The following is a 24,230-nucleotide window of genomic DNA, read 5'->3' on the forward strand; positions in this document are numbered from 1 at the left end:
TATTAATATGTCATCTGATTATATGTTTCCTACACTTCAACACCCCATTTAGGTTACACATCCACCAGATAGGTATGGTTTTTCTTATACCTTGCTTACTGCCACTCTAGACATTGTTTCTATACCTCACTGTTATACTCAAGCAACAACTTAAGCATATTAGCAACAAGCCATGTAAGAAGAAATCTAAGCTCTCCAATAAAATCACATTTGGGATCTTATGACTTGTCTCTCAGGTGTCAAACCTATTGGTTGTAAATGGGTATACTTAGTCAAGTTTTGGTATGACGGGTCACTCGACCGATATAAGACCCGTATCATAGCCCTTGGGAATTGATAGGAGTATGGTATTGATTATGAGAAGATATTTGCATCTGTTGCTAAAATGACTATTGTACGGACTATCTTGGCACTTACTACATCACAAGGGTGGTCTCTCGAACAAATGGATGTGAAGAATCCTTTTCTACATGAGGATTTGAAGGAAGAAATCTATATATCTCTACCTCCCGATATGGTTGCTACACCTTCCTCATAGGTTTGTCGACTGTGCCAATATTTGTATGGGTTGAAATAAGCTTCGCATGTGTGGTTTGATAAATTTTGCTTTACTCTGCTTGGTTTTCACTTTACTCAGAGTCAGTTTGATTCCTTTTTGCTTCTTTGCAAGACTTTTGCAGGAATTGTGTTGTTTCTAATATATGTTAATGACATTTTGATTACTGGCTCTAATATTTTGTTACTAACGCAATTGCAACAACATCTCAAAGCCTCTTTTCACATGAAAAATCATGGTCCCTTGCAGTACTTTCTTAGCCTTGAGTTGTAGTTTACTCTAACTGGTACTTTGTTACACCAGCACAAATACACAAAGGAAGTAATTTTATTAGCTGACCTTCAATTGTGTAATTTTGTTTTTACTTTTTTAGAGCTAAATCTTAAGATTCATCAAGAGAAAGATGACCTCTTATTAGATCCATCCTTGTATTGGCAACTTGTTGAGAGTTTGAACTATTTGATGATTACTCGTCCTGACATTTCTTTTGTTATGTAACAGATCAATCAATTTATACAGACCCCTCGAAATCTTCACCTAGTTATTGTTTGTTGTATTATCCGATATTTGAAGGGCATCTCTACATGTGGGTTATTTTTTCCTAAGGAATCTTCCTTATAGTTGGTGGGGTATAGTGACGCTGACTGGGCTGGCTATGTAAATGCTAGTCGCTCTGTTACTAGCTAGTGCATGTTTTTAAACAATGCACTCATTTCTTAGAAAAGTAAAAAGCAAGACAGAGTTTTCAAGTCCCCCAGTAAGTTTAAATATCGCGTTATGTCTTCTACCTGCTCCAAGATCACTTGGCTTCATGGGTTATTGGGTGAACTTGGTTTTCCTCAACAACATTCCACTCCTTTTTAAGTTGATAATACCAGTGCTATTCAGATCATCGTTAATCATGTCTTACATGAGCGTACGAAACATATCAAATTCGATTGTCATTCCATACTTGAATCATTTGACCGACATGTGATTACTCTTCCTCACATTTCCACTAAACATCAAATTGCAGACATCTTTACTAAAGCTCTTTCTCGACACTAACATCAGTTCTTATTGACAAATTGATGTTTCTTACTCTACCAGCATCAATTTGAGAGGGGGGTGTTACGGAGATAATTAAGGGATTTGATTTGTACTATTTTAGGGATGTTTACTTACCTTGTATAGCATTTAGGTGTTGGAAATCTACCATTAATTATGTAAATCTTCTCTATATAATAAAGGGAAACCTTTTAGGAAAAGGGCATTCAGACCAATTTTGACAATCTCAAATCGTCATAACTCTTTAGTGGAGCTTCCAAACTTCACGTTATCTCTAAGAAGACATTTGATCTCTCATTCATCAATGTGATTTTAAATCAGTATAACTCTTAAGTGGTGCTTTTAGGCCTCATGCTATCATTAGAAAGACATTAGGTCTCTCACTTGCTAATGTAATCTCGAATCGTTAACTCTATAATAGAGCCACGGGGCCTCAATATCATCGCTAAGAATTACTCGATGGTTAACTATAAAACAAGAGATTACTTCGAGTTTTGGTTGGGGTATAATAATCCTAGAACAACAAGGTTTTAGTTTTAGAAAAAACAAATTACAGGTATAAGCTTTCTTTTTGTCTCTTGTTTTAAACATGAATTCCTCAAACTATACGTTCAATCAAGAGTAATTTTCTAATTATGTTTTTTTTATTTTTCATCTCTCAGAACCAAGTAGTTACTTATATGGAGGACATTAGCTCCTCCATCCTTAAAATAGGATATCAGAAATTCATTTCTTTTTATTAAAACTTTTAAGACCGTCACGATGTCAGATGCGACATATATTATAATTACATGGTTCTTAAAAAAAAATACCTTGTGGTTTGCTATTATTGGAATCTTTGTTTTTACACTTGAACTCGAACGAAAATTTGTAGTTGCAATAATTTATAAGAAATTTGTACATACATGCATGCACATCTACACATATACATACATTCCTATTAATGTTCATGAGAATCTGTTTAAGGTTATAGAAGATATGTAAGCCTTAAATGAGAATTCCATACCTTGTAATGTTTCTTAAAAAAAATTCTAAAGAGAAAAAGTCTTACGAATAAACATCATATTTACAAAGCTTTTAAAGAATATTTGATTTTTTATTTAATAGCATGGAAAAAGTTAGATAAATACTTTTTGCTCTCTTACACCGAACTCCATGTATAATTACGCTTTAAAGTTTGATTTTCTAGAAGTTGAAATTGCCGTACGTGAAAGTTAAGTTGAAAGGTCGTGAAATTTCAAGTTAGATAATAACATGCAACTCATGCGCATGGCTGCAACGAAGAACAGAAGGACAAGAAGAGGGCCTAATAAAACAAAGACACAGAGGTTGGTTGTGAAGAGAGAAGAGAGAGATAGACGCTGGAACTCGTCACCAACCTCTAGCAGAAAGAGGCTGTCTCATTCATGGAAAGTCTTTGTCTCCGCCGCTGCCACACACGTGATTTTCCAAAACACGTGTTCTCTCAATGCTACAGAGCCCAGAAAGTTGAAAATCATCAAATCAAGCACCAATCGATGATCGTACCAGTCAATGTCAAGTCAATTTACAGCCCTTAAAACCCTCCAAAACACACAATCAAGAAAGAAACTCCCTCAGCATCAACATAAACAAAAAGAAGTCAATTCACAGCACACAAAACTTTGCCCCATTTCTAGGGGGCAATTGCCTCCACCGTGCCTACGCTTTTCGGTGGATTATCTGTTATTTTTATTTATTTATTTATATGAGCATCTAAATTATTTTATGTATATTTTAATTAATTTTATAAATTTTAAAATTAATAACTAAATAAATCAACAGTGACCATCATATTAACAATAAAAAAAAACTCAAACCTCAAACCACTTTTTTTTTCTTGATTATTCCTATGTATCCTAATTCTAACTACTGTTAATTTGAAATTCAATCCTGCATGATTGTGTTTGATACTAAATTAATAGTTCATTAACTTTTCTAAACCTCCATGATTTAACTAGGTTTTTAATAATTTAATCAACCTGATATAATATAATATAATAGATTAATTATAAGATCTAAAAAAACAAATTATTGCTTTTTTTTTTGTCAGTTTTTTATTGAATAAAAATATTAGCTTGGTTCTTGGAATCTTTACCGGGTCAAACTCTATTTGAGAATGACAACTGTAGCAACAAATAAATTTAGTTTTTTTTATTATTATTATCATTTTAGATTTGACTTTGATAAGAAACTCTCCAGATAAAATATTCACATGACTAAGCGGTATGGACAGGCAAGATTGTATGGACGTAATGGTGAAAACACATAACATATGCATTATAGTTTCTCGATAATTTCATTTCTTTGTTTTGCCTGGAAATTGAACGTCCTCTTTAGTTTTATATAGCTTGAATGCTTAGAAGTTAGAGCAACACGAGAATCCAGTGCAAGAATGATGAATGTGTGTGTGTGTGTGTGTATTGGACAACTTGAGAGAATATTATAAAACGAAAATATATATATATATATATATATATATATATATATATATAGTCAATAACAGGGACGAGAACTTGATTGTCGTCATGCATGGAGGATGTTTGTGCGCGGGAATTTATGCCTGCTAGAATAATACAACTACCCTAGCTAAATAACGAGAAGATCGATGATGACAAGTTCAAACATTCAAGGTATATTCCATTTCGGCTCTATTTTTACCGATGTCCAAGATCCATTGAATCTTGATTATTTTTCCATTTTATACACGCTACCCTTTCTACACACACGCGCATTCCTTTTATAGCTTCTGTTCATAATTTATTTGTTAAATAATTGTCGACAATAGAGATTTGATTTAGGTTGCTCATTCTTTTTTTAAAAAAAAACAGAAATTATTTGGAGAATAATTATTAGCAACTCTCTAGTGGATCCATCAATAACATGAACCAGGTCATGTAATAATTTCTACAAACTAATATTAAGAGGTATAACTTAACTAGTCAAGTTTTAGATTTATTTTTTAAAAGTTATTAGTTTGAGTTTCACAAACTTTAGAGTTACTGGAAGCTTACATGATCGTTAACTTCAGGGTCCGTAGGATCAGTCGAGATGCACACAAGCTGACCTAGACAGCAACGTTAATAAAATAATAATAATAATTTCTACAAACTTTTCAACTGAAGGAGAGGTGCATTGCCGTTTCATTTAGAGGTCACAGTTATGGACTCCAAGATTTTACCTAGCCTTTTGTTCCTCCTTAGTCTAGCTCCATTACTATATGTCTAATTTATTGGTTTATGAATATTTATCCAAAATAATCTAAACTCTTAATGTAGATGCATGATCCACTTTCATTTATATATTACATATTAATGTCCTATTCAATACGCTCAGTAAATGCAAGAAATTAAAATATTTCTTGAGACACCATCTAATTGTTTATTGTTTAAATTTTGGATTATTCAACATAGGATTTGTTTTTTTGTTAAATAATTATTATTTTAATCCCTCGCAGCTATATTATTATAAGTGAATTAAATCGATATATATACAGACTAATTCATCTAATTTCACATCAATTAATCTTTTACTCGTGCATATTTTGGGTTTCTAGAAAAGCCCAGTAAGAATTTTATGGCTTTCTTGAACCTCACCAGTACCGGCCACCTTCACAAAAGCTTCCCGGAAATTTAGTAATGGTGGCTATCTCTCTCCTCTCTTAGGTGTCGAATGATTATTTATTAATTGAGGTTTTTTGTCTTCAATGCACGCATGCAGAATCGTGCTTTTCTTTTAGCCGGCCTTTCCGTCATAAGACACAACCAAACACGCTCTAACTAGTTAAATTAAAGGAGACATATTGCTGAGGTATTTTCGCAGCAAAACATCGCCAATTTCGTTGTTCTTGGGGGAGAGAGAATGCATTCATAAGAACAAAAGAAATGGAATACAAACACACACATACCAACAAAAAAAAATTATTTGAACATATGAACATTGTTAAATTTTTACCTCGCTAGCTCTATAGTCTCTGGTCTCTTTGTATTTTGTTTTTTCTATTGTTTACAATTAGAAACAACAAAAAAATCTCCGAATGAACAATTGATCGTTACAAAAATTAAAAAATGAAAAAAATTTCATGCTTATTTAATCAAGTCACGATGCATGTGGTTTTGGATGCATTTATGTGTGCTTCATCTTGATTTCTCAGAAATAAGTCTTCATAAAATATTTACGATCCTTGTGTGTTTCTTCTCCATCCACCTCGATCAAATTATGGACGACGGCCTCCGCAGCGGTTGTCAAGAATTGAGACCAATCCCTGCATTAAAAAAAATTAATTCAAGATTAGAAACATTTAACCATGCATAAATTAATCAGACATTAAAACACTATAGTAGAATGAAATAATAGATAATAATACTAGTAGAAGTAGCTAGTTAGTATTTTTTGTTCAACTTTTTGTGCTCCAAAGTAATTAAAAATGGTACACATACCCTTCGAGGGTGTCAAATGTAAGTCCGACGGTGTACTTTGCCTCTTCAAGAGCATAGGCAAACCTTTGCAGCTCTTTGGGAGGACAACGCCCGTTATCCTTAACATGAAGCTGAGATGGCTTGACATCACAAAATATAGGTATAACTCTTTTCTTTGTCTCCATTAAGAGAGCCAGTTCATGGAGGCAAAAGTATGACTCGCAATAACGCGGCGAAAACACAGCAATCCCGACTTTACATTCATGGATAGCTCGATCAATGTTGTCAAATAATTTGTCACCAGGTCTCATGTTCTTGCTGTCCAAAAATGGATGGAGCCTGAGTCTAGAAAGATGATCGAAGAGCAACCCGGAAATGGTCCTCTTGGTATCGATGCAACGATGATTAATGAAGACATCACAGGGTGGTCGTTTGAGGGATTGGATATGGTTGCGGTGGTTCAAGATTTTACTAACCAAGTTCTTGGCTGTCGATGCTGAACGCTGCTGCATGGCTTGATGAAGAAGATGGGCAAACAACAATAACAAAAATCTGTGGACACCGATGTAAAGAACTTGGTCGTGTTATTTGTGATTTTTATAAGTCCTTCAACTGGGTTCGACGCGTTAGTATTTATAGATTACAACGTGAAATTGATAGAAAGACTGAATTTTATTGCTAGCGAGTTTGATTTCAAGGTAGAGAATTCTAAAATTGGACCGATCAGGAGAAAATACCAGGTATTTGATCAGGCAAAACGCTGCCAAAAAAAAAAAAGAGGAAGTAAAGAGGTTTGAATTATTTGACTCTCTAGGTTTACGTGCATAAACCTTCAAACACGTTTATTATAATGTTTTTTTTTTTTTTTTAAGTCCGCTGACATGGTCACTCTAATTGGTTCTCTGCTATTTTTCAAAATTCAACTTTCTTTTTCCCCTTTTTTTTTATAAAAAAAGGATTATCTATCAAAGCGTGAATTCTTTTGGCCCCATCACAGTCCTTCGTTGTGGTCCCTGATCATGACTTTTTTTTTTTTTTTAATTTCTGATTGCCCACCAACATTTTCCCAAGGTTCTACAATTAATGCGGCTCTCCAAGATCTTTTTACCAACCTTGATACTCTTGTCGTTCGAAATATTAAGAAAATGACACTTTTCTTAAGAACTAGCTAATCTAAAACTTAAATTTCCAACTTGTATCTATCTAAGTTTAAATTCGGATTAAATTGACTAATATTCATTCCTAATCTAAAACTTAAATTTTTATCTTTGAGTTTTACACAAATTCCGTAGTGTCTAAAAATTTATCTTTGTTTTTCTTGGTTGGAATGACATCTCCCGGACAATATTTTTCACTTTTCCCCATTTTGGATTTTCGTTAATTAATTAATTTGTTGAGGTTGCGATAATTACTTGTAAAATTTTCTATAACATATTTTTTGTCTTTCTGGCTGAAAATAGAATGCTGGTACACGCCGTAAGACACTCAAGTTTTCATTTTGAAAATGAAGTTTCTTTATAATTGTTGTAGTTTAAAAAAATAAATTAAAAAATACTTGTTTGATTAAGATTATCATAAAATAGATTTTTAATAGAAAATTCAACAAATAAAAAGTATGTCTCCAAGAATAAAAAATATTTTGTTTAACTTTTATAAAATTATGGTTTAAAATGCAATTATGTGTGAGACCCAGTAAAAAAATAAAAATTATTTAATTAAACAAATTTTTTTTTTTTATGATTGTACAAAAAAAACAAAAATTACTACCGTACCAAACCATATTAAAGTCATTAATAAAGTGAGGTCGATGCGCCCATATTTAATTTATAAGTATTGCAGTGTGTATATATACAGCCTGCTGTATGTTAATCTGTGCATACAGCATGCTGTTGCTTATATATATATATATATATATATATATATATATATATATATATATATATATATATATATAACAGATTAAATATTGTCGTGTGTTAATGTCGAATATTATCATATGTATTGTCGAATATTGTTGAATATTGTCGTGGATATATATATAACACACGACAATATTCGACAATACAGACGATAATATTCGACATTAACACACGATAATATTTAATCTGTTATATATATATATATATACACGACAATATTTAATCTGTTCAGACAGCATGCAGTTGCAAACAAGATTAGCGATCAGTTTGATTGTCGTTCGTGGTGATGATTGTGCATGCATTCTATTTAAGCTGACAGCTGGTTTTTATTTTTGTGGAAAATGCGGTACGTATAACCATCTAAATGATTTATAATCCTGCAACCCCTAAAAGTCGGCCGATGGCATGCAACATATATCACTAGAAAAATTACCGAACTATTTTGTTGGCTGGTGTTGTGATGGTGATTAATTATCTATTGGTATTTTCATTGTTTATTTAATCACTAATCAGTGAAAAAATAATACGTAATGACTAATTTTTGTTGATTTATTTCTCGGTAAATATCACCGACATGTTGCCAACAGATTACTTATCAGCAATAAATCTCATATTCCCAAGGATAATCAAAATCATTGACAATAAATATTTGTTGTTGATTATTTTGGTATAAATTAAAATATTTAATAATTCATGTAATTTTTTGATGAAAATTAATACATGTAACCAGCAAAGTTTTTATTTGTGCCGGTAATTTCATTGATGGAATAAATAATTTTTTTTAATGCTATCACAAAATAATTTGATATTAAACAACATTAAAAAATATCATACCAAAAATTTAACTTGAATAATACATTTAATATATATTGAGAGTAAATCTTTATATTTTTTAACATTAATTTAATAGTAAAAATCAATTATAAATGTTTAAGAATATTAAAAAGAGGTTGCAGGTGGAGCTGAAGGGGGGAGAAAAATATTCAGGATGAGAAGAATAATGACTTGGCCATGTATGCAATCATCTTCTTCAATTACTTCCTTTCGTGTTGTTCACATTTTAAATCTATTTTGGCCCTCGAATCACTAATTTGTTGTTCGACCAACTTCTTGACACCTCGTAATCTATATTTTTAAAAGATGCATAATCATAACATATGATTGGTGGAACTTTTTTATTTTTACACTTCACACAAATATCTAATTCCACCTCCACTAATATTTTTTGGATTTAAACTACAAAATTAACAAAACTCTCAATCCATTTACAATAACCTTCCCTTTACAATTCTTGTGGTAAATCTCGATACATCCAATAACGATTATCCATTACTTAGAAAATATATATAGAATAATGATGACAACATTTCTTAATAATATAATAATTAATTTAAAATTCAACTTTGATAATTAAAAATGAAATCACAATCTAATAACCGATAATAATAATTTTTTTTACAAAAATGCAATGAATCGATGCATCAAAATATTAACCAATTAAATCCAATTAACAATATTTAATCGATATCTAACTAATATCTATTATTTATTCAATTCAAACTTATTTAATCTAAATTAATACCATTTAATTGTTATCAATTCAACAAAAAAAAAATCAATTGCCCCAAAATTTACAACATAACAATAAAACTAACAAAATATTTTTATTACCCATTAAAGTTTACATCATTTCTTTCATTATAATACACCTAATTAAGTTTCAAAATCAATTTCCTCAAATTACAAAAAAAAAAAAAATTTCCAATTCACAAACAAACCCTAACATAGTAAAATGAAAAGGTTGTTGAACCCTTAAATATATACAAGCAAACTACACTACAAACACTCCATCTCAAATTAATACATTATCTTAAAACATAAGTGGATAGATTTACTTCCTTGATATAGGAAATATTTAAGAAAAAAATGGTACCAAAAAATATGCTCGCACTACAAAGTGTTGGATGATCAAATTTATGATGATGGGGCTAGATTTATAGTAAAATGGATGGCAGGAGCTCCTATTTTGATTTGCAGCTCAAGAAGAAGAAAAGGGGAGAGTGGGGTTTCATAAAACTTTTAGATTTACCGACAAGATTTTTTACGGAAGAAAATACTAAAAGTAATTCTAAATATATTTTCAATTTAGTTACTTGATATATATATATATATATATATATATATATATATATATATATATATATCCGGAAAGGAAAGGAAATTTCCTATATTTGAGGAGCACGCCCGGAACTTGATGGCATGTGTATATTGGACACAGTATTAAATGTGTCCATCCAAATTAATATGCACGCTGTAATGGAGGAGTTCAAGGCTCGCCTTCCCCCTCTGGCTAGTTCTTCGTTTATCGACCAAAGAAAAGTAATTATTTTAGTTTAGTTTGTATGACTGCTTGACTCGTGGAATTGACAACGCGGGTCTTGACTCAGTTAAGATCCAAACAGTGTGGAGGGGGGGGACCTGTTCTCTTCCTTCGAGGGCAATAAATGTCGTCACCGAAGTAATTATGAATTTCCACTGCTGTAACCATTAGGGACAATCTTGAATAGTATTCTTGTTCGTTTTTCAAGTAAGAATTAGTATTAAGGCTTGAATCTCGAGAAGAAGAATATTAAAACTTTGCGGGGCGAATCAAACCGGTCCATAATTCTTGTTTTCGAAGAAATCTTAGAAGTGCTCGTTTAATTAATCATCAAGGCTTCTGCTCTCTAAGATGATAAACATTCAAGAATTTGCATGAATTTGAGTTTAAAAAACTGAGCATGAGGCACTAATTGGGTACATGGATGCTGATCCATGCTTCAAATCCACTTGCTAATGGAACTTTCTCCTCATATATGCATGTTTTTTCTCCTTCTTCTTTTTTTATCTAAAAAGAAATGTATATTGTCTTTTTTTTTTTTTTTTGGTGATGGTAGCTTTTTTAAAAAAAATCAATTAATGTAAATATATATTTATTTTTGGCATGTTGCTTCAATATGCTTTAAAAAAATTACACATAATCCAAACCAATCAATAACAAGTGACAAAGCTAGAATTTTTTTAATGTTGGAGAAAATTATTAACAAATATCTAATATTATATACTATACAAACATGTGTTATATAGAGAAATCAATTTAAAATATATGCACCAACTCAAGTTAAGTAAAATTAATTCAAGAATACTTTTTAAATGAAAAAACTTATATTATAATTGTTCGTTTCGAGATTTTATATTTTAAAACTACTTCATAATGATTTTATTTTTAATCTCATTAAAAATATATTTCTCAATATATACAATAAACTTTTATTTATCTATTTCTAAATCTTTTAAGGACTAGGAAAGTTCTTGGCAATAATTCTATGCTGATATATGGTACATAGCATCTAAAATCATAGTTTAAAAGGGTTGTCACAAATTGATGTTGGTCTTGCTGATTTGTTGTTTTATACAAGTGGATTAAATGTTTTCTTTTTAATTTATCTATTATGTCTCTGATTTTTTGAGTTGCCATGTCCTTTAATTTTAATTACTAGTAAATTCATCATCATTATTTTTTATGTGAAATTCATAGCAAAATACTTATTAATTCATCAAAACTCATTTCAATTCATATCCATTATCATATAATATCACCCATACACATATTAATTAAACAAACTCATAAATTATTATAAACCCTAACATTTAATAACTAATTATAAAAAAATAAAACTAAAATTAGATAATGAAACAAATAGAAAAGATAAAGAAAACTTCTCTAAAGCATAAAGTATAAGAACTTACTTAACTAATTAATAGTATAAGATTTAAAGAGATTTTATAAAAGGGAGAGAGACAAGAAAAATAGTGAAAAAAAAAAAAGAAGAGCTGGGATTAATTAGTAGCTAATAAGAAAAAATATACCTGTAAAATAATTATATTAATATTTTAATAAAAAAATTTATTTAAAAAAAAATTAAAGATTTTAATTGCCCCTTCTTTCCCCTCCGCCACGGTCAACAACCATGTGTTATTTTACATTACAAGCTATTTCCATTATATGTTTATAGGTATTTAATTACTTCTATTACATCCATCATTCGTAGTAAAATCTTCGAAAGTTCTTCCGATGACAATTAGACTCTACATTAGCGGAAATTATACATGTAATTTGCACGTAAACTACAAGTTTACAAGAACATGCAAGTAAACACATGGGAGGGAGGCAGGGAGCCATGGAAGGCAACGGTGCTTTCCTTTTATTTTATTTTATTTTATTTTTAATTTTTCTGCCCTGAGCAAGCTTGCTATGTTTGTAATTGGGCCTATACTAAAGGTTAATGTCCCAATCGGCTTCAAGCTTTGTTATCATAAGAATTTGACCATGTTTTATGGGCCTTTTCATGCTCTCAAAAAAAAAGTGGATGTCTCAGAAATATCACTGATATGCCTCCGTGTCTCAAGAATATGTGTTCAGATAATGTTTTATAATAAAATAAATGGATACAAAAGATAATAAAAAAAATATATATATTTAATTAAAAAAATAAGGATGAAGATATAAAATAAAGTTATTTTTTATACTTTAAAAAAAAGTACAATAAGACATGTTTATTGTCGTTATTTTTTTTTTATTTTTGAAACAATAACTAAATAATATTTTAAATAAGAATTTATTTTCTAAAAAAGTTTACAATAATAATAATAAGGTAAATATAACTGTAGAGCAAATGCTCGCTTCATCCAATGGAAAGACAACATAATTTAATTTTGATGTGCCCATCTCAATTCAATTAAGTAGTGTCTTTTTCCTTTTTTAAAAAAAAAAATTAATTATTTAATAGGTGATCCAATAATAAGAGTTTAAGATTACAGGATTAATTTTTTTTATAATCTCAAGTTCAAATCTTATAGTTGTAAATATTAATGGTCGTTAAAAACTTATATAATTATTAATTTTAGAATTTATGGGGATTAGTTGATATGTGTTTAAGCTAACCCAAACAACTCAAATGAATAATAATAATAATAATAATAAAATAATATATTGAGTTGATTCGGACAGCTTGGTAAGGTTCTTCTCATTTAACAAGGGTTTTTGCTTGAAACGTGAGCTGCCGATACTTTGCTTGCTTGCTTGGTTGAGCATAATAAAATGTCGGCTAACCCCACCAGCGGTCTATTTCCAGCTAAGGTGAGAATAGCTGTCTCTTGGTTGGCTTGAATCCAACTACTACAAATTATTGATGTTGAGATTCTGATAATTCTCCCGAAAGAAGAGGAAAAAAAAAGATAATTCAAATTATAATTTAAGTTTCCTAAACAAAATCTAAAGGGTTCACCTGATCGATAATCTAGAACGAATATAAGAGGTAAATGTAAATTAATGTTTTGTTTTCCTTCTCTTGAATACAAAAATAAAACTTCATTATGAATTTATCCTGTAAAAGAATTATTTTATCAAAAAACCTAAGTTATTATATGAGATTTAAAAATATGATTTATATAATTTTATAATACATGCTCTTGAATAAAAGTTTTTCGAGCTTAAAATTACACGAGCTCGCATACTGTTTTATATTTAATTTTTATCAAATAAAATAAGAATAGTGAGAATTAAACTCGTAACTGTTTGATCAACAAGGTTATGATACACTATCAAATAACTATGACAACTTAATAATTTAAAATATTTAATGAGACTTTAAAATATAATTTTATATTATTCTATAATACATCATCATAAATAAAAACTCTTTAAACTTAAAATTTACATATATTTATATTATTTTATGTTTAATTTTATTAATAAAAATAAAAATAATAATAAAATTTAAATTTATAATCATTTATTTATCAAAATTTTAATATCATATTAAATAACATATAACCTCCCTAGCATCTTTTACTTATGAGGTCGTTGTTTAACAGGCCTATAATCATAAATTCACTGGACCGCCTGTTCTTCACCGTTAAAAGACAAAGCAATATTATTATTTATTTGTATTATCGATAAAATATCCCTCTTATCTACACCATTTCACGTGCAATATAATGAATGAGACCTCTCTCTCGCATCTCTTCAGCCACGGACATCCGTTGATGTTGTTGATAGAACTCTATCTTATATATATATATATATATATATTATTGTTAAACATTTGAAATGTTTTAACGTTCTTGTCTTAAACGGAATCGCAGAATAACCCCAACGTTTTTGGCTCAAGATATATATATATAAACAATATTAGGTAGCGATAGATGGGGTCCAATAACATTGTACAGCCATGATTTTAGTGTCTTTATAGCACTTTTTAATAGATTTGTTATTGCTAGTTGATGGTGATTGAATATTGTAATAATCTAACAATTTTGAATTTTAAAATTTTCAACTAATCAATTATGTGAGTTTTTTAATATTAAATCTTTGAAATTCAAAATTCACTTTTTATAACTTTAATTACCATTAAATATAAATTGAGGATTAGCCATGCTTTTTTCTTTTCAAGATTGAAGTATTTTTTGGATTAGTTTTTCTTCATGGAACTAAATCCCAATTAAAAATGAGATATATTCCAATTATGTTGTCTTTAATTTTTATACTAATTGAAGAAAAACATATACAATAATTAGGATTGCTCTTCCAATGTGTATCTACGTTAAAGTAATTTCAATTAACTCATTCAAATTTAGAGGATAATCGATCTTTCAAGGGGAAAAATATATTCCAATGATGTAATCTTCAATTTTCATACTAATTGAAGAAAAACATATTCATAAATACTTAGATTTTCTCATTTAGTGTGCATCTATATCATAGTAATTTCAATTAACTCTCATTAATGTATATTTAAAGGATACTCTTATCATGGATAAAATTGTTTTATAATCATATTTATCAAATCCAACTCAAGGGTTGACTAGTCAAGGAGCCGAATTCTAGATTACACATGTTGACTCGGATCACCTAAATCAACCGGAAAAATTTTAAAAAAATATTTGAAGTTTTAATATTTCATAGAAAAAATTAAAAAACAATTCATGTGAATATATGTTATACATGTTATAAATAATAAAGTTTAAAAGAGATTATTTCAAAAGATTTTTTATCCTACATTAAAAAAAATACTATAATAGCATGTTATCCTTGTAAATTAAAGTATTTAAATAAAAAATATTTATTATCTCATATTAAAAAACATAATTTTTTTTTCTTGTGAACATAAATATATATACTAAAGGACTTCAAATCCATATTGAAAAAATAATTTTTTTTTCTTGTGAACATAAAGTATATATACTAAGAGGCTTCAAATCTCACATTGAAAAAATAAAATATTCTTCTAGTATTTATACAATAAACTTTGAAAATAGCTAATAACTAATTAAAAAAATATAAAAAAGAGGGGTTTATAGCCTAGGAGAAAAACACATTTGAAAAAAAAAAAAAAAAAAAAGCTCTCAATCGAGTTGTGCAGGGTTGTCCAGGTTACAGGTCACCTGGGTTTTATCAAGTTTTTGTTTATTTCCGATCTTTTTACCTTATGCGGATTGGTTTCAATCATCGGATTCGACTTGTCAGGCCGGTCCACATTTAATAACTATGATTCTAACTATAATTTTCATACTAATTATAGGAAAATACATATAAATACTCATGATTATTCATTCAGTGTGTTTCTATATTATAGTAGTTTTGATTTATTCTCATTCATATGTAGAGGACAATCTTTTAAGAGGAAAAAATTAAGGAAAACTACCCTAACTATTCTATAGCTAGACTACTTTTTCACTTTGTTTCCATATTTTTTTCAAAATCAAAGTTTGCCTCCTAGGCCACCACAAATTTTCAAATGACCACAGGGGCTCGCATTCTTTATTACCCTAATTAGAAGCTATTGAATAAAAAGACTAAACTACTCTCACACGTAAATATATCATAAACTCAAATAATATATATCTCTCTATCTCTCTCTCTAAAAACTTATCACCTTTCAGATCTGAGCCCGTAGCATAAAATAGTGGTGCTCGGTTTGACTGAATTAGGTTCATTTTCTAAGGAAATGAAAGCAAATCGATAGTGGATGGCAAACTTTAAAAACAATGCTCCTCCTTTCTGAACCCATTCAATCTCAACCATGTGATTTACTTTTACATCCAACACTTTTTACATAAAAGGAATACTAAGAAATCTTTTTGGAATGATGGTTATGGTTATTTTTTAAAATGTTTTTCATGTTAAAATGTATTAAAATAATATTTTTTTTATTTTTTTAAAAATTATTTTTAAAATTAGTGCATTCAAAATAATCAAAATAAAAAAAAATTATTATTTTTTTATAAAATGTTGTTTACACCGCGTTTCCAGTCGTTATCAGCTGTGAAGGAGGATAGCTATTACATTATGTTTTATGATTTGTGAAAGTTTTTAGGCAATAAGGTATTTGATAAAAGTCTAAAATAAAATGGTAATCATGATAATTTAATTTGACGCAATGAAAGCATTTTAGCTATTAATTGGAATATAATAGCAATTCTATAAATAATTTGATTTTCTTGTTGATTTTCTCATTGGATATAAATTGCTGTCACTTTATAAACTTCTATTTTTAAAAGAATTGAGTCAAAGTAAAGAAAATAAAATAACTTCATGATCAATGTACAGAAAACAATATTCCAATTATGTAATCTTCCATTTTCATATTAATTAAAAAAGAAACATACATAACAAATTATATCAAAATACCTTAAATATTTCAGGGCTTACATAGTCGTTAACTTCAAAACCTATAGGATTAATTGAGATACGCGCAAGCTGATCCGGATACCCACGTTAATAATAATAAAAAAAACCTTAAATAATTCAATCATACAAAAATAGAACATTGATTTTGTAATAGCAGCCATTAATTAGATTTTTCAATTATTCAAAAATCCTCTAAAGATATTAAAAACTAAAAATATTTATTTTTTAACGTTATAGCTTTGTGTGCCAAGAAGACCATGACAATGCAACACAAAGAACTAACATTAATATTAATCTTATCCATTAAAAAAAGAAAAAGATAAATTGAAGAGACGATAATGATCCATGTAATTGTTCACTGCAAAAAATATCACAAATCAATCAATTTGTAACCTGTTGATGATACCTTCACTCAAATCCAATCTCATAACAAATGACGTTTACCAAATCTGGATGCCCATTATTTGTGGGGTCGTCCCTTCTAAAGACAGCCAAAATTACTCCTTGCTCCTGCATGTGCAAAGCTTCATCATCTCTTGCTGTCGCTTCTTACATGATCATGTCCAGTTCAGCTTCACCTAAGCATCTTCAAAGGGTGATGCCCACGTTCACCAACATTACTATTCCTTAGCCTCAACATGCATGACTGAATATTATACCAAGATTTCATTCAAAGAAAGCAACCTCTCTACCCTAATACCTTTCTTTTGATCCAAGACCTGCATTATGTTTGAGTCCTTTTGACTTCCCTCTTTGCTTCTCACATGGTCACAATGAATTCTTCAACTCTTCTTGACTATGCCCTCTTTCAACTCACTCCAACTCGAACCAGGTACGACATCAATATCACACTTACTTTCACTCTCTTTAATCTCAATTCACTTCGAGGTTTTTTGTCCTTGAGGCTAAAGATCTCTTCTTCTTTTTATTCGTATGATGTTGTTGTTGTGTGTGCAGGTGTGATCTGGTTCTCTTCTATGGAGGCAAGAATGAGAAGCTGGCTTCTGGGTTATTTGAACCATTCATTTCACACCTTGAATTTATTAAAGATCAGATTTCCAAAGGAGGGTATTCCATCAAACTTTGCCCACCAACCAAAAATGCTCCTTGGTTCACCAAAGGCACTTTTGAGAGGTAATGAATCTAACGTGTTACTCTGTTTTTTCTTGCTGGGAAATTTGAATGTCGGGCTTTAATTCTATTGAGCTATTTGATTGAATTGCTGGATATCATGGATTTTTTTTTGAATTTGAACAAGGGGTGAAATTTGTTCATCTCATCATAGTTGTTGCATATTATTGTTTCCACTTCTGTAAATAGTGTGAAAGGTTGTGGATTCTTCATTGAATGAATGGAACTGGAATTTATTATCTACACAAATACAGAGTTACTCTTGAATTGTGCTCAAAGTTTTTAAATTTACTATCGGTTCTGATTCCATACGAATCCCAAATCCTAATCTCTTGTTAATCTTCCTAACAAATAAATTGCTTTTCCATGGATTTGGTTTGGTCTTTGCCATTTGTTGGCCATGTTCAAAGTTGAAACAAACTGAAATTTGATTTTGGCACTGAATTTAGCCTATGTGATTGTGTGTGAGCTATATGATGTTTGTGTAAATTTGAAACTTTACCAGCTCTAAACCCAGGATATTACCAGAGAACCGAGGAGTTCAATTGCTATTTTATTTTTCTGTTTTATGGTGGTGCACTGAAAGACGATTTATCTTTTCTTTTGTCTAGATTTGTTCGCTTTGTTAGCACACCAGCAGTGCTCGAGAGATTTGTCAGTCTAGAAAGAGAAATTCTGCAGATTGAGGAGAGTTCCGTTCAGGCCAATGAATTGTCAAACACAAATGTAGCTGGACAACTGGAGGAAGGTATCATCGTCAGGATCTAAATCATTATTGGAAATAGTTTCGATCTGTGTTGGGATTGATTTACTTTAATCATTTGTATCACTTTTCAACTCTGTACTGAATAGCTTTGTTTTATCAGGGACTGGACCAGCTGCCAATACTATCACGCGGAAGTCAAGTGATTCCTCCAAGGTATATCACTTTTCCATGAAATTTGTTGATTAATTGAGATACTTAGCAGAAAATCACATCAATTCTTTAATTATGTTCACCGGTAATTGTTCTCAGCTAAAAAGGTGAACTCGAGAAAAGTGATCATGCTGTGCCTGAGAGAAAACTCCAAGTAATCCTTCTTTTCGTTTTTCAGCAAACTTTGTGTTTATGTATGTGTTTTCTTTCTGGAAATGTCACTCATTGATCGTTTGTTTTGATATCAAGGATCCAATTTCAACGGCTTCTGGAAGCCCGGAAAACATTGCTTCGCAAAGAGCAAGCTATGGCTTATGCCCGTGGTCTTGTTGCTGGATTGAAGTGGACAACATAAATGATCTCATCTCCTTTGCAGATGTTTTTGGAGCTTCACGGTTAAGGTATGACTTGGAGATTCAATAACTGTTATTCATTGTTTTGAGAACGAATTTGCTGACCAGAATTGATGGAAAATAAAGCCAAAATCCTTTCTTTAGTTACTGTGTGTTCTTTTTTAATTAGTGGATTTGCATCTTGTGTTTCTAATTTGGCTAATTTAAGTACAAAAAAAAAAAAAGGCCAGATTTTTAACAGTAAAAATGAATCCATTTGAGCTTTGGGATGGCAGCTGAAGCGGCCATTTCTTCCTTTGTTACGGCCAAATATCTACATTCCATTAGAGTAATAAACTCCATTGCAGATTTATCTGAATTAGATCCTGCAGCCTTGAAATCTAGTGGTGTTTGTATGCAGGGAAGCATGCAACAATTTCAAGGAGTTATGTATAAAGAAGCATGGGGATGTTTATACGTATTTAATTACTTCTATTATATCCATCATTCGTAGTAAAATCTTCGAAAGTTCTTCCGATGACAATTAGACTCTACATTAGCGGAAATTATACATGTAATTTGCACGTAAACTACAAGTTTACAAGAACATGCAAGTAAACACATGGGAGGGAGGCAGGGAGCCATGGAAGGCAACGGTGCTTTCCTTTTATTTTATTTTATTTTTAATTTTTCTGCCCTGAGCAAGCTTGCTATGTTTGTAATTGGGCCTATACTAAAGGTTAACGTCCCAATCGGCTTCAAGCTTTGTTATCATAAGAATTTGACCATGTTTTATGGGCCTTTTCATGCTCTCAAAAAAAAGTGGATGTCTCAGAAATATCACTGATATGCCTCCGTGTCTCAAGAATATGTGTTCAGATAATGTTTTATAATAAAATAAATGGATACAAAAGATAATAAAAAATATATATATTTAATTAAAAAAATAAGGATGAAGATATAAAAATAAAGTTATTTTTTATACTTTAAAAAAAGTACAATAAGACATGTTTATTGTCGTTATTTTTTTTTATTTTGAAACAATAACTAAATAAATATTTTAAATAAGAATTTATTTTCTAAAAAAGTTACAATAATAATAATAAGGTAAATATAACTGTTAGAGCAAATGCTCGCTTCATCCCATGGAAAGACAACATAATTTAATTTTGATGTGCCCATCTCAATTCAATTAAGTAGTGTCTTTTTCCTTTTTTTAAAAAAAAGTAATTATTTAATAATGATCCAATAATAAGAGTTTAAGATTAAAGGATTAACTTTTTTTATAATCTCAAGTTCAAATCTTATAGTTATAAATATTAATGGCTGTTGAAAACTTATATAATTATTAATTTTAGAATTTATGGGGATTAGTTGATATGTGTTTAAGCTAACCCAAACAACTCAAATGAATAATAATAATAATAATAATAAAATAATATATTGAGTTGATTCGGACAGCTTGGTAAGGTTCTTCTCATTTAACAAGGGTTTTTTGCTTGAAACGTGAGCTGCCGATACTTTGCTTGCTTGCTTGGTTGAGCATAATAAAATGTCGGCTAACCCCACCAGCGGTCTATTTCCAGCTAAGGTGAGAATAGCTGTCTCTTGGTTGGCTTGAATCCAACTACTACAAATTATTGATGTTGAGATTCTGATAATTCTCCCGAAAGAAGAGGAAAAAAAAAGATAATTCAAATTATAATTTAAGTTTCCTAAAAAAAATCTAAAGGGTTCACCTGATCGATAATCTAGAACGAATATAAGAGGTAAATGTAAATTAATGTTTTGTTTTCCTTCTCTTGAATACAAAAATAAAACTTCATTATGAATTTATCCTGTAAAAGAATTATTTTATCAAAAAACCTAAGTTATTATATGAGATTTAAAAATATGATTTATATAATTTTATAATACATGCTCTTGAATAAAAGTTTTTTCGAGCTTAAAAAATTACACGAGCTCGCATACTGTTTATATTTAATTTTATCAAATAAAAATAAGAATAGTGAGAATTAAACTCGTAACTGTTTGATCAACAAGGTTATGATACACTATCAAATAACTATGACAACTTAATAATTTAAAATATTTAATGAGACTTTAAAATATAATTATATTATCTATAATACATCATCATAAATAAAAACTCTTTAAACTTAAAATTACATATATTTATATTATTTTATGTTTTATTTTTATTAATAAAAATAAAAATAATAAAATTTAAATTTTATAATCATTTATTTATCAAAATTTTAATATCATATTAATAACATATAACCTCCCTAGCATCTTTTAACTTAATGAAGGTCGTTGTTTAACAAGGCTATAATCATTAAATTCACTGGACCGCCGTTCTTCACCGTTAAAGGACAAAGCAATATTATTATTTATTTGTATATCGATAAAATATCCCTCTTATCTACACCATTTCACGTGCAATATAATGAATGAGACTCTCTCTCGCATCTCTTCAGCCACGGACATCGTTGATGTGTTGATAGAACTCTATCTTATATATATATATATATATTATTGTTAAACATTTGAATGTTTTAACGTTCTTGTCTTAAACGGAATCGCAGAATAACCCCAACGTTTTTGGCCTCAAGATATATATATAAAACAATATTAGGTAGCGATAGATGGGGTCCAATAACATTGTACAGCCCATGATTTAGTGTCTTTATAGCACTTTTTTAATAGATTTTGGTTATATTTGCTAGTTGATGGTGTGTGATTGAATATTGTAATATATTCTAATAACAATTTATGAATTTTAAAATTTTCAACTAAGATCAATTATTCGTGACGTTTTTTAATTTAAAATCTTTGAAATTCAAAATTATTCACCTTTTTTATAACTTTAATTACCATTAAAATATTATGTGAGGATAGCCATGCTTTTCTTTCTTTTTTCAAGATTGATGTAGTGATTTTTAGGAATTAGTTTTTCTTCGATGGAAACTAAATCCCAACTTAAAAATGAGATATATTCATTATGTTGTCTTTAATTTTTATACTAATTGAAGAAAAACATATACAATAATTAGGATTGCTCTTCCAATGTGTATCTACGTTAAAGTAATTTCAATTACTCATTCAAATTTAGAGGATAATCGATCTTTCAAGGGGAAAATATATTCAATGATGTAATCTTCAATTTTCATACTAATTGAAGAAAAACATATTCATAAATACTTAGATTTTCTCATTTAGTGTGCATCTATATCATAGTAATTTCAATTACCTCTCATTAATGTATATTTAAAGGATACTCTTATCATGGATAAAAATTGTTTTATAATCATATTTATCAATCCAACTCAAGGGTTGACCTAGTCAAGGAGCGAATTCTAGGTTACACATGTTGACTGGGATCAACCTAAATCAACCCGGAAAAATTTTAAAAAAAATATTTGAAGTTTTAATATTTCATAGGAAAAAATTAAAAAACAATTCATGTGAATATATGTTATAATGTTATAAATAATAAAGTTTAAGAGAATTATTTCAAAAGATTTTTTATCCTACATTAAAAAAATACTATAATAGCATGTTATCCTTGTAAATTAAAGTATTTAAATAAAAAATATTTATTATCTCATATTAAAAAAACATAATTTTTTTTTCTTTGTGAACATAAAATATATATACTAAAGGACTTCAAATTCCATATTGAAAAAATAATTTTTTTTTCTTGTGAACATAAAATATATATACTAAGAGGCTTCAAATCTCACATTGAAAAAATAAAATATTCTTCTAGTATTTATACAATAAACTTTGAAAATAAGCTAATAACTAATTAAAAAATATATAAAAAAGAGGTTTATAGCTAGGAGAAAAACACATTTGAAAAAAAAAAAAAAAAAAAAACTCTCAATCGGTTGTGCAGGGTTGTCCAGGTTACAGGTTCAACCTGGTTTTATCAAGTTTTTGCTTTATTCCGATTCTTTTTACCTTATACGGATCGGTTCAATCATCGGATCGACTTGTTCAGGCCGGTCCGGATTTAATAACTATGATTCTTGACTATAATTTTCATACTAATTATAGGAAAATACATATAATACTCATGATTATTCATTCAGTGTGTTTCTATATTATAGTAGTTTTGATTTATTCTCATTCATATGTAGAGGACAATCTTTTAAGAGGAAAAAATTAAGGAAAACTACCCTAACTATTCTATAGCTAGACTACTTTTCACTTTGTTTCCATATTTTTTATCAAAATCAAAGTTTGCCTCCTAGGCCACCACAAATTTTCAAATGACCACAGGGGCTCTCGCATTCTTTATTACCCTAATTAGAAGCTATTGAATAAAAAGACTAAACTACTCTCACACGTAAATATATCATAAACTCAAATAATATATATCTCTCTATCTCTCTCTCTAAAAACTTATTCACCTTTCAGATCTGAGCCCGGAGGCATAAAATAAGTGGTGCTCGGTTTGACTGAATTAGGTTCATTTTCTAAGGAAATGAAAGCAAATCGATAGTGGATGGCAAACTTTAAAAACAATGCTCCTCCTTTCTGAACCCATTCAATCTCAACCATGTTGATTTACTTTTACATCCAACACTTTTTACATAAAAGGAATACTAAGAAATTTTTTGGAATGATGGTTATGGTTATTTTTTAAAATGTTTTTTATGTTAAAATGTATTAAAATATATTTTTTTTATTTTTTAAAAATTATTTTTAAAATTAGTGCATTAAAATAATCCAAAATAAAAAAAAAATTATTATTTTTTATAGAATGTTGTTTACACCGCGTTTCTAGTCGTTATCAGCTGTGAAGGAGGATAGCTATTACATTATGTTTTATGATTTGTGAAAGTTTTTAGGCAATAAGGTATTTGATAAAAGTCTAAAATAAAATGGTAATCATGATAATTTAATTTGACGCAATGAAAGCATTTTAGCTATTAATTGGAATATAATAGCAATTCTATAAATAATTTGATTTTCTTGTTGATTTTCTCATTGGATATAAATTGCTGTCACTTTATAAACTTCTATTTTTAAAAGAATTGAGTCAAAGTAAAGAAAATAAAATAACTTCATGATCAATGTACAGAAAAAAATATTCCAATTATGTAATCTTCCATTTTCATATTAATTAAAAAAGAAACATACATAACAAATTA

General features: G+C 29.3%; 2 protein-coding genes and 1 long non-coding RNA gene across 3 annotated transcripts; 2 read left to right on the forward strand and 1 right to left on the reverse strand.

The window, feature by feature from the left end:
* Window positions 1-5,770: 5,770 nt before the first annotated feature.
* Window positions 5,771-6,551, reverse strand: LOC118031476 (probable 2' cyclic ADP-D-ribose synthase BdTIR). Its single transcript, XM_035035913.2, has 2 exons — window positions 6,061-6,551; window positions 5,771-5,885 (listed from the first exon to the last, which is right to left on the reverse strand). The coding sequence occupies exons 1-2, from the start codon at window positions 6,549-6,551 to the stop codon at window positions 5,771-5,773; spliced, it is 606 nt and encodes a 201-aa protein (XP_034891804.1).
* Window positions 6,552-17,061: 10,510 nt separating this feature from the next.
* On the forward strand, window positions 17,062-18,835 carry LOC118031684 (COP1-interacting protein 7-like). The gene is made up of 4 exons (XM_035036187.2): window positions 17,062-17,521; window positions 17,647-17,823; window positions 18,432-18,568; window positions 18,687-18,835. Exons 1-4 carry the CDS (start codon window positions 17,454-17,456, stop codon window positions 18,770-18,772), a joined length of 468 nt encoding a protein of 155 aa, XP_034892078.1. The 5' UTR covers window positions 17,062-17,453; the 3' UTR covers window positions 18,773-18,835.
* Window positions 18,836-18,886: 51 nt separating this feature from the next.
* LOC140956108 (uncharacterized) lies at window positions 18,887-19,873 on the forward strand. The gene is made up of 2 exons (XR_012171132.1): window positions 18,887-19,137; window positions 19,490-19,873. It is a non-coding gene; the product is annotated as an uncharacterized lncRNA (long non-coding RNA).
* The last annotated feature ends 4,357 nt before the right edge of the window (window positions 19,874-24,230 follow it).

The sequence above is a fragment of the Populus alba genome, chromosome 11 (assembly GCF_005239225.2).
Source record: "Populus alba chromosome 11, ASM523922v2, whole genome shotgun sequence".
NCBI lineage: Eukaryota > Viridiplantae > Streptophyta > Magnoliopsida > Malpighiales > Salicaceae > Populus > Populus alba.